This window comes from Mesoplodon bidens (genome assembly GCF_964165515.1).
Source record: "Mesoplodon bidens genome assembly, chromosome: 10".
Taxonomy (NCBI): Eukaryota; Metazoa; Chordata; class Mammalia; order Artiodactyla; family Ziphiidae; genus Mesoplodon; species Mesoplodon bidens.
The window spans coordinates 97,558,373-97,570,389 of NC_138172.1; the positions used below are offsets into that span (position 1 = coordinate 97,558,373).

A 12,017-nucleotide genomic window follows, 5' to 3' on the forward strand; every position below is an offset into this window, starting at 1 on the left:
TTCTTCTCTTCTCTCCAGGAAGTGTGCCTCTCCATAAGAGCATGGGCTTTAGGTGTTAAAGGGACTGAGCTGCTCTTCTAATATGGGTTCCCTCTGTTCTTTCCTTCCTAGAATCTTATGGCAAGGGCCTTATACGACAACGTCCCAGAGTGTGCTGAGGAGCTGGCCTTTCGCAAGGGAGACATCCTGACTGTCATAGAGCAGAACACAGGAGGACTGGAAGGATGGTGGCTCTGTTCTTTACACGGTCGGCAAGGCATTGTCCCGGGCAACCGGGTGAAGCTTCTGATTGGCCCCATGCAGGAGACCTCCTCCAGTCAGGACCCGCCTACTTCTGGACTGATGCACCAGCCCTTTGGCCAACAGAAGCTCTATCAAATGCCAACCCCCCAGGGCGCCCCTCGAGACACCATCTACCAAGTGCCACCTTCCTACCAAAATCAGGGAATTTACCAAGTACCCACTGGCCATGGTACCCAGGAACAAGATGTGTATCAAGTCCCACCATCAGTGCAGAGAGGCATTGCAGGGGCTAATGGTCCCCACTTAAGTAAAAAGGTGAGTGAACGACAGACTGGATTTTTGTTCTTAATTTTTTCCACTGTGCTCAAAGTGTGTGTGTGTGTGTGTGTGTGTGTGTGTGTGTTCGCACTCCTAAAATAAGAACTTGAAGCTTCCAAGAAGTACATCAAAGTAGTAAGTATACCTTCCAAGAAGTAAGAATATCTAAATGCCCTCACTTGGGTATTATTTTTCCATTCATTGGTCAGCAAAACCTTCTTGAACGGCCACCCTGTGCCAGGTACTGTTGATCCATCGCCATTATGAGTTCCTGAGCCATGCCAGGTCGAGGTGCATCATCAAGTGTCTCTCTCCAAATTTCTGATAGACCTGCTTCTAGACCTGGACTCTGCACTCAGTTTCCAGTCTTTTCTCTTTCTCCCTTGAGTGGTACAAGGCACCACATTTTGCACAAGCACAAGCACCTCATTTTGCCAACCAACTTGTTCTGGAGAGTTGTCAGCTTCAAGGTTGACTCATTTAAAACACATAGACTAGTGAATTTAGAAAAGAGCCATCCTCTTGTCTTTCGAGTCATTCCTATAATAATACCTGAGGTGGTGGGTGAAAATAGTGGGGCTAGGGTATTTAGGAAGGCATCATGTTTAAAAAAAAGAAAAAGAAGGCCCTCTTCAGCACTCTATATAATTCCAAATGCCGTAACAATTTGAGATAAGTAGAAAATCGATTTAATTTCAAGCATCTAGTATATTTTCAATGCTTGTGATACAGTGATGAATTCGAGAGTGAATCTAGCCTCCATGATACTTACGCTGTAGTAAGGAGACATAAGCAGACACTGAATGTCAGGTGGGGAATTGTGCTGTGAAGAAAATAATACCAGTGAACTTGTGGAGGGTAATAGCCAACACAAAGGTGATGCTCCTGGGAGCCTTGCAGGGGAAGGCTTTTCTCTTCAGTTTGCTGGCAAATTCCAAGGGCCTACAATGGGTCCAGTGAGGTTTGGTATTAAGAAGGGACTAATTTAACAGAATAAGAAAAGATCCCTGAATCACAAGAGGAAAGTTGCAGTTGGACGCCAGAAAGAGCTGTTGATGCTTAGAACGTGACGTATACATGTGCCCTGCCTTGCGAAAACCTAATGCAGTGTTTGAATTTACAATCCCAAGTAGATTATAGACTATCTATTTACATGATCATGGAATCCTCTGTTGGAAAAAATAAAGGAGGGGCTGATTTACTGTTGGACTCCTTAAATAACAAAGCCACGAATGTATTTTCAAATCAAATTTTATACAAAACGTGTGTTTTACAAAACACTGCTCAGGAGCACAGGTGTTACATAAGCTGAGTGTATAAACATTAGGAGGAATTCCTCAAGAAGTTAACAGTTTTCCGACTTGTATTGCCTGGGACAGTGATCCCTGTCTGGGGGTCATAGACTGCGCCCGTGACCTTTCAAAGTCCTTCTTACCCCAGGGATTTTAGATTCAAAAGGAGAGTCAAACCAGGCCTCTATCTCCAGAGGGAAAAAGAACAGTTGAAAGGTGTGACTATAAATAAATAACCTCTTATTCTTAGCCCTGGTTGTGTGCATCTTAAAAATAGCCCTCCCTCATCAGAGCTGGTGTGAGGCAGACAGGGGGGCCAGCACCGGAAATGCTTGGCTGAAAGGTGGTGGGGTCTGAGTTTTCATCACAGTTTATTTTGGCAGGAAGGTGACATGTTTTTCTTTTTAGAGTCTACCTTTTTAGTTCCAAGTCTGAAAAGTCTACAACTTCGGTCTTCTTCCCAGGTCATTTGCTGTAACTGTACTTCAGGTTCGTTCCTGGACCCTTGATCCATTTAGAGGGGAGAGAGTTTGACACTCCTTCCCTTGGATGGAGGTTGGAGTGCTGGGGTTACCATCGGGCACTTGAACTCAGTGTTTTTGTTTTTGTTTTTAATTCTGAAATCAGTGGAAGGTTTTACGTTTAGCAAGAGGTAGGTGGTTCCTGTAGGGGGAAGCCAGCTTCCGGAAAGGCGCTCTGCCAGCCCTTCCAGGGGATGCCACAGACCTGGGGGAGGCTTGACCAGAGCTCAGGGGTGGGCAGTGCCCCGAGTGCTGCTCTTCGAGCAGTCGGGGTCTGAGGTGGTAACGTGGTGAGGCGGGAGGGGATGGTCCTGGCTCTTCTCTGCCAAACACCGTGTTCTCTAGGACACCTGACCTCACCCTGAGTCACCTTAGCACCACTGGTTCTCAGGCTGCAGCCTCCATCCTGTCCACTGGACCATTGGCTCACACCCCGTGGGAGTGGGTGCGCCCTCTTCTTTCCTTTCCTCTCCCTCTCTTCCTTCCTTCCTTCTTTTCTCTCTCTCCCCCACCCCCTTTTTTTGCTTTCTTTCTCTCTCCCCCTTTCTTTCTTCCCTCCTTCCTTCCTTCCTTCCTTCCTTCCTTCCTTCCTTTGTAGTGGAGAAGGCTTGGCTGCTAACAGGTGATTTTAACCTTCTGAGTAAAAACAGCTGCTTTCAAAACTTCCATCAACATCTCCCTCGGGGACGTTTCTGACTCAAGACCTGCTCAATGGGTGAGAATCACACTCATGACGTAAGCCAAGGCTCCAAGAGTTAATCTCAGTACAGAGGGGATCCGGCAGGGTTTGTTTTGAGTTCTCATTGTAGTCATTTTGCTGACTTACTAAATAGCCCCATACCCGTTTTCCTCTTTTAATTTCCCATCTGTAAAACGATGGTGAACCCAGAACTGGACATTCCCGGTAGCTAACGTCATAGTCCTTAAAAGCTATTAAAGGAGAGAAAGAGAGAACCATCACTAAAGTGTGGTTCTAAAATTTTAGGGAACATAAGAATCACCCAGAGAGCTAGAGAAGATGAGTTGAGATGCAGATTCCCAGGCCTCCCCCAGATTCTAGCCCTAGGCCTGGGAATCTGCATTTTAGTAAGCTCCTGGGATAGTTCTGGGGGAGGTGGTCCAGGACTGCACTTTGAGAAGCATTGTTACAGGGCCATGAAGGGGGTTGGATATGTTCCAGTCTATGATTCGGGACTTTCCACAGTTAAAGATTCCCTTGATGTTGCTACAGACTGTGGGCTTCAGAAGTTTTATCCACCACAGTTTTTTCTACTGATGAATCACATAGGAAAAAAAAAGACAGTGAATTCTGCCTTGTATCACTCCTACTTTGCTGTCTGGGAAACTCCAGCCCCCACCCACCTTCTTGCATCCCAACCACGTAAAATGAGATTCATCACTTATTAAATCAGTGATTACAGAGAGAAAGAAAATCATATAATCTCCACCCTTTCCTGAAAGAAGAAGACAGCATGAGGATTGTGAAAAAAGCCTGGGCTGTGGGGTGAGGTCGACTCCTGGTTCTGTTTCTTTGGTAGCTGTTAATCCCTTGGCAAGTTACTGAACTTCTTTAGACTTCAGTTTCCTCATCTGTCAAATGGGAAGAATCATAACTATCTCCTAGGGTTGCTGTGAGAATTCAATGAAACACTGTATAGAAAGGACCTGGCACAGAGTTTCGCAAAGCAGGGGCTTAAAATAATTAGTGCCCCTTGCTTTGATTTTCTTTCCTTTCTCAGAGTTTATTTTGAACTGATCAGCCCTGTTTGTGTTAAATACTCTGCACTGAATATGCAACTACTTTATTGCTAACATATATGCTGTTCTCTTTGAGTGTGTAGCTCTCTCTTTGGTTCTCCAGAAATTTTGTACGGGGTGGAAAGAACTCTCAAAGTTATCTGGAAACCATATACACTGACACCTTGACTTAATTTCATTGGTCTTTTTCACTCTGGGTTTTGTGTGCAGGGCCGTTTTATCCATTAGGCATTGTGGGCAGACTGCCAGAGGTCTACGAGAACGTTGGAGCACTGAATAAAAAGTCTCGGCTCCGAACTATGAAACACAAAAACTGCAAAATAGAAATGAATAAACATTTAGACAAACATGCAGGAAACAACACAATGTCAACCTCATTAATTGTTACATTTAGATGTCATAACTATTTCATTACATGTGAAAACAATTTGTAGGTTAGACTTTTCTCTCTTTGCAAAGACTTCTAAATATGCCTGTGATTGCCAAGAGTTCACAGGCATTTCTAAATTAAATGAGTTACTCATAGTCCAATAATTTGAAAAGCTGAATTATATTTTCAAGAAGTGTCCTCGATTTTGTAAAGGCAAAATTGTAGTTAATATGGGACTGTGGTTTGGAGAGGGCGATTTAGACCCAAACTTCAAAAGCAGAAGGTCTACAAAGGTCTAAAAGAGCTTAATTTCTCTACTTCAAAGATCAAAACCTGCCACCTGACTTCATCCATTTTGTGCCTGATCTTCACAGGGAATTATGTGTGTTTCTCTGATTATTCTTTGGACATGTCGCTTTTATTCTAACTGGTGGAATGAGATTTGCTTTGCATCCTTCTGAAGATCAGTTTAGGGCTAAATTATGAATTCCATTAAGGCAGGCAGAGGCCATGGCTGTCTCTTTACTGCTATAGGCCAAGCTCATAGTAAACCATCAGCACACAGATAACAGCCAATGAGTAAATTGAATGCACAGGAGGAAGTGAGAAACGAAGCATTTAATTTGAGTTGACCTTTAAATAAGCTGAAAAGTGGTTCTGATCTTATCACCCTTTCACCATCACACACGAGTCAAATCCCGTGTCCAGCTCATTAGTCTGTTATGACATATGTCAGATTTTACATGGTCATTTTCCCCCAGAAGGGTCTTGGAGAGTGTCACCATCTGTTTTCTGAAATGTTAACTCTCTGTTCACAACAAATGAGCATCCAAAGCATGATGTCACATTCAACTTTTCTGAGGGCCTTTTATGCATTTTGCCAAATTTAGACAACGAGATTAGTTAACACGTCTATAGTCATCTAAAAAGGAGAACCACACTTTTCCCACTGAGGAACAGTGCTTCCTTTACCTATGCTATTATGTATCTACTGCCTTTCCTCATCTGTGCTACCTGTGAACTCCTATTCATACTTTAAAACCCATTTCAATGTTCATCTCCTCTGTGAAGCTTTCTCTGCACCCCAACAGTTTCTCCTGCCTCTGTGGTCCCAAAATATGTTGTAATTTCACTTAATCTCAAGGGAACACACAGGCTTATTAAAACTTTAATGGCCCACATTTATAGTGTGTATGATGGACTGGGCAAGTACTGCTTTGGGGGTGGCACTCAGTAAACTCAAGTAAGATTTATCTAAACCCCATGACATCATCTTTAAAGACCATTTCCTACCTTCCAAGGTGAGACATAGCCAAATATTGGCAGGAAATGATTCAAAGATTTTAACCAGGTCTTCCAGGCCCATTCCTTGAAAGGTAATATAAGAACCATAAATAGTTTATGCTACAATGTTTGTGCCTTCTTAGACACTGAGTCATCATAAATTACACACACATGTGGGCACACACACACCCAAAGCCATTGGTTAGGGAACTGAGGACTTCCCTTATTGGGATGTGAAGCATTGTGAAATCTGGTTGCCCAGAACAACACTCATACCAGCAAACCAACTGCTGTATATTAGCAGTATGATTTGTCTACCAACAAGTAAAAATAGATTAAGAGGAAATGAAAGCTCCCAGAGAAGATAAAGTCTGACTTCACCTCACATTCCTTTGTTCCCTTCCTACACACACACACACACACACACACACACACATACACACACACACACTAAATCATACACACCCTCAAAAATACTGGGGAGAATCAGAGTTTGACAGAGCAGAGGGTACCTCCAGTTTCTTCACTTATAAACTCAATAAAATATGACCCTGTTCCAGAATTATGCATTCCTATATAAAGATAATCCTGATTTAAATGAATTTTTTTCCTCTATACCATGGCTCTTTAGTGTATGCCGAGAAGTGATTGTTCACCTAAAATCTCCACCCTCAAGAGTCGAGATAAAATTTAAATCTTACACAAAATTCGAGGTCCTTGAACATTTCAAGGGCTCTATGACCTCACCTTAAAAAGGAAAAGTATCTCTTCCCAGTTAAGTCACCCACGCCAGTGGAATGAGCAAACCGTAACACCTCCTTAGAAATGAACAAAGGTCTTTTTTGTTTGGTCAATGCCAAGGCCTTCAAACTTGGTGGCAATTGCTTATAAAGCTCATAGATAATGCGTATTTCTAGGAACGATTTAGTAACTTTTTACAAAACTCACGATGAAGCGAACAGAGGTAATCTTCCTTCCTTCCTGAATGATTTCATGCTAAGTGACTGTGCTTATCGGAGAGACTAGGTCAGCATCATACATAGTATGTTGGCTGGCTCAGTAGATAATGCTCTATTTGTGAGGGAGAGAAAAGAATACAGAATTTTGGTGATTTGACAGTAAAACTGAGACTTACTGTTGGTTGAACACGTTTTTAAAAGCAGACTTGTCTGAGTCCCTTGTGCAAAGTGCAGAGCTGGGCGCCTTCTTTTTTTTTTTTTATAAATTTATTTATTTATTTTTGGCTGCATTGGGTCTTCATCGATGAGCGGGCTTTCTCTAGTTGCGGCGAGCGGGGGCTGCTCTTCATTGCGGTGTGCAGGCTTCTCATTGCAGTGGCTTCTCTTGTTGCAGAGCACAGGCTTGAGGCATGTGGGCTTCAGTAGTTGTGGCATGTGGGCTCAGTAGTTGTGGCTCACGGGCTCTAGAGCGCAGGCTCAGTAGTTGTGGCGCACGGGCTTAGTTGCTCCGCGGCATGTGGGATCTTCCCGGACTAGGGATTGAACCCATGTCCCCTGCATTGGCAGGCAGATTCTTAACCACTGCGCCACCAGGGAAGTCCCTGGGCGCCTTCTTAAATAGCTGTGCCGTGAGCCTCGTTGTCCAGGTCCCCATCCAGAGAGGCACCCTGCTCCTGTCTAAGGGGTGCAGGTGCGACTCACTCGGGACGTGTATGTCTCCCTTCAAAGCTGTGATTCCAGCAACGTGTGAAGAGCACCAAGGAGTCCCATCTTTAAAGGGACCCCACAGTAGATCAATTTTTGAAGCCAAAACAAATCCCTTAGCAAGGCCATAATCACATCTGATTTATCTGAATAATTTTTATAATACTTGCTTTTCTTAAAGCATGGTGTGCTTAAACCAGTTATTTCTCAGAATAGTTATGCGTTTTCACGTTTCAACATGTTATTAAGCTACTCACTTCTTTTAAGAATCATTTTAGATCAAAAGTGGGGTGACTCGCAGGGGCCTTTGAGCTTGGTTGCACGTTAGGTGCGTTACGTGCATAATCTCACCTAATCCTCCCAATGGTCTCATTAGGTGTTCGTCACAGCCTCCACTTTACAGGGGAGGAATCTGAGGTCTGAGACGTGAACTTGCTGAGGGACGTACCTCTAGGAAGAGGCAGGATTGATATTTGAGCCCATGTCTGTCTGATTCTGAAGCTAATGACTTATACGTCCCAGCTAATGGTTGATGTTGTCAAGCCCTAAAATAATAGGGCATATTTAAACACTTCATGAGCAATTCCAGCTCACCAGAACCCTGTGTGCTAAAAAGCATCCTGTTGGTCAGAAAGAATGAAAGGCAATGCCAAAGGCTCCCACCTCAGATCCAGAGCGTAGCCTCCATGCTGAGCGAGTCTGAGTTAACGACCAAGGAGATGCCTGCCACCCGGCTGCAGTCACTTGCTCCAGGGCAGGCTGACCCTCAGAAGGCCTGAGCTGGTCATCAAGGTGCTGTAAAGACCGTGGTACCGACGTACCGCTACGTTGGCTTTCTCTGCCATTGGAAACACCATCTTTTCAAACGACTTCACATGGCTCCAAGCGAATAACTTCATTTAACCAGATACAGTCAAATCTCCCAGCACTGGCTTGCCGGTGTGGAAGGGACACCCCCAAAACATAAAATACCCAGATTTCAAGTTTTGCTTCTCAAATAAGGAAGTGACTTTCTTTAGGAGTATTTATTTGTGAAGTTAGAGAAGTATTTATTTGTGAAGTTAATCTGTCTCACTGTGTAGCCTATAAACACTGTGTAGCCAACATGGCACTGGAAGGGGGGGCCCTGATGGGCTGCTGGACCCTGCTCACCGAGGTGCTCCTTCACACCCCTGTGGTCGTCGAGCTGAATAACCTCTGAACTTCAGTCCTCTCAACTGTGAAATGGAGAGTAGGGTTGGATTATCACTTAATGGTCTTGGCTAAAATTTTATGACCCAGACATCCTTATCTGATTCTTTCCCAGAGTCACTTGAAAAGTTTAGTAAAATGACTTGGCCTCAAGATTCTTAGGAAAGAAGAAAAGACACTCAGGCATTGATGTAAATTTCAGTTGACCCCTATGTTTTGGCATATCCTTCTTTTACCTTCCTTTAGGATCCTGTCCACCTTTCTATCTGGAAATCGCAGTCTCCTTTAGAGGATAGAACCATGTCTTAGAGAGCAAGGAGCAGGCAGGAGCACGGGAGAGGGGGATCGGGGGCACTGAGTGGGGGGCCGCAGAGTTTGCAGACTTGGTCCCGTACATGAGGACCCTTCCAGGGAGCGCCCCGTTAAGAACTCTCCTCCCTGCTTTGTTACCAAGAGCTAAGACAGTGTGTCATCCTGGAGCTCGTTTTCTGCCCATTTTCCTCGGTTTCACCCTCTCGGCTTGGGTGAGACCCTCGATGGGACTGATGCCTCTTGAAGCAACAGCCCTGCAGCAGCCTTGGCTCAGCTCCATTCAGAGCTGGCACCAGGTTCTGCCATGTGAGCTGTTTGCTCCATCCTCCATCATGCCGTGCCTCCCAGTTAAGTCACAGCGTCTTTCCTGTCCCTGTTTAGGAGGAGACGATACCCATAGGCCTCTGGGTGCAGAAATTCTCATCCCTTCCCTCTTTCCATAATCGCATAATCGCATCCCTTTAGGGCTGTCTGTGGGCACCTCTCTAAAATCCAATTCAAAATCTAGATTTAGGGCTTCCCTGGTGGCACAGTGGTCAGGAGTCCGCCTGCCAACGCAGGGGACGCAGGTTCGTGCCCCGGTCCGGGAAGATCCCACATGACGCGGAGCGACTGGGCCTGTGAGCCATGGCTGCTGAGCCTGTGCGTCCGGAGCCTGTGCTCCACAACGGGAGAGGCCACAACAGTGAGAAGCCCGTGTACCGCAATAAATAAATAAATAAATAAATAAATAAATAAATAAAAATCTAGATTTAGTGCTTAGTGGTTTGTTGAATTTATTTGGACAAAAAAAAAACCAAAATGCTCATGCCTTTTATAGTTTTCACTCAAAGAACATTTCAGTCCATGAGATATAAAAAAATGCCTGTGCTGTGCCCATCTCTGTCCCGAGCTGTATTCATCTTCATCCAGAGAAACACCTCAAACACTTGCAGAACCCAGAAGTCATTTCCCATCATGTTCTTTCATGTTTAAACGCTTCTAGCCGCTCTTTGGCGCTTGGTCACTCCATAGCTAAATATTGCTTTAGCACTTGCTACACAAAGAGCTTCCTGAAAGCAGCAGGGGAGCCATGCTGGAGGCCTGACAATCGGGGCACTGTTTGTATGGAGTGGTTTGCTGCCCGAACGCTGTGTCAAAGGAAAGTGACCCAAGAGCGCCATTCCACCTCTGAGCTTTCAGTTGTGACTTTTTCCTCATTTGAAAAAAGAGCCTGGCCGTGATTTAGACGTGGCTAGCAAAAGGCTACCTTCTGGCATAAAATCAGACATCAAAATGTCTTTGAAGGAAAGTAAATCACCTCCCAGAATACAGGGGGAGAAATCTGGATGAGCACGAGAGAAGCAGTAGGAAGGGTTAACGGTGCACTGCACGGGGCCCATGAGGGTGTATTTTAAAGGCCGGACTCAGTTTTCATTATATTGTTGCTATAACAAGTAAATAGATGAGCTCACTGCTACACCCAAGTGGGGCAGAAAGAATTTATAGAGAATTAATAAATCCAGTCAGAGAAAAGCAACAAGTAATCTTGGATTTTAAACAGACAAACCTCGATAACTTTGCAGTTTCTGAAAATGGGATCCAAGTTCTAATGAGCAGCCACTGATAATTCTGATGTTTCTTTTCCTAGGGTTTTCTTTAAAGGGAAGGGGTCACACAGTTCATGGGCTTTAAGACAAAGAAGTTATTATAAGATCAAATAAATACTGTGGTGGCTCTGTTAATGCTTTTTAAGGGCGTTTAAGTGAAATAAGTCCTTTCCAACAGGCAGTTTTAGAAATCAAAATACTCTTGTTAATGTACAGGTCCCAGAGATAGTATAAATAAAACTGGGCGTCAAGGAATTAAAGAAAGACAGGAAGCGATGTAATTTTACTTTCCACATATGTCTAGAAAAATGCAAAAGATGGCTGCTAATCAGCGAGGCCTACTTTTGAATTCAGGTGATCTTAGGTGCTGTTAATGGTGAGGTTATAAATCTGTACTGTAATCATTATGGCCCAGTGGCACTTTTTAACTTCTCAACAGTTACCCATTACATTGCCTGAGCACCACCTGGGCTGCCCGGTTCTTGGCTAGGCCTTCGGGCAGAACACCAGGAGCTGGTTACACACATTCCTGCTCTGCCGGCTCCATGGGTAAACTCCACTGGGCCATTATCAAGGCATTATCTAGATATGAGAAGCAAAGCACAGTGTAATTCACACCATTCCTAATGTTGCTTTGGATTGTAGAGACTTAGACACAATTACATCATGGGATACAGAAACTTAAAAGAGTGACAAAAGACTCCTCCTAACCCCTCCAAGTGGGATTTCATGTTACTTTTTAAAATTTTGTTAAAATTATAAAATATTCTATTTTTACGATTTTGAATTTTTTTTTGATACGTACATACATCCAACGTAGAACTATGAAGAATAATAGTAATACACTAGAACAGGACCAATGCCGCCAAAGGAAGTTCCCTGTGCTTCTCCCCATCCCATCTTGGACTCATCCACTCTACCCAATTCTTTCAGTCAAACAGGAGGATTTTTCTGCATCCTTTTTACTGTTTTGTTCTTCTTTCGGGTTGCTGATAGCATGGAAGGAGGGAAAGAGTAAAAACGGGCGAGCGTTGGAGGAGAGAAATGAGAGTTTGTGATAAGTATGTGAGCAGTAGGGCTGGTGCAAGGGAGCACGGAACATGGCGGGACCTGAGACCCTATTAATCGGCTTTCCCAGGGTCGGTGGGTGGGCAAGGAGGATCTGCCTTCATGAATGGTACAGCCTGCTCCCTTCCCACTTCCCCCAGCGCACCCCTGAATGGGCAGCATCTTGCTGAAGCTCTCCTAACCACAGGGCCTCTGTTTCTGCTATGCCCCATCCCAGGCTCCCACCAGCTCAGCTTTTTTTAAAATTTCATTTATTTATTTATTTATTTTTGCTGTGTTGGGTCTTCGTTTCTGTGCGAGGGCTTTCTCTAGTTGTGGCAAGTGGGGGCCACTCTTCATCATGGTGCGCAGGCCTCTCACTATCGCGGCCTCTCTTGTTGCGGAGCACAAGCTCCAGACGCGCAGGC

The 12,017-nt window shown here is 44.4% G+C and overlaps 1 protein-coding gene across 2 annotated transcripts in view; it reads left to right on the plus strand.

The window, feature by feature from the left end:
• Positions 1-12,017, plus strand: part of NEDD9 (neural precursor cell expressed, developmentally down-regulated 9) — a 296,654-nt gene that overhangs the window by 268,816 nt on the left and 15,821 nt on the right. For both annotated transcript variants that reach the window (XM_081245729.1, XM_081245728.1), the window contains one exon: positions 112-558. In XM_081245729.1, the coding sequence (XP_081101855.1) occupies positions 112-558 (447 nt within the window). The remainder of the gene's footprint in view (positions 1-111; positions 559-12,017) is intronic.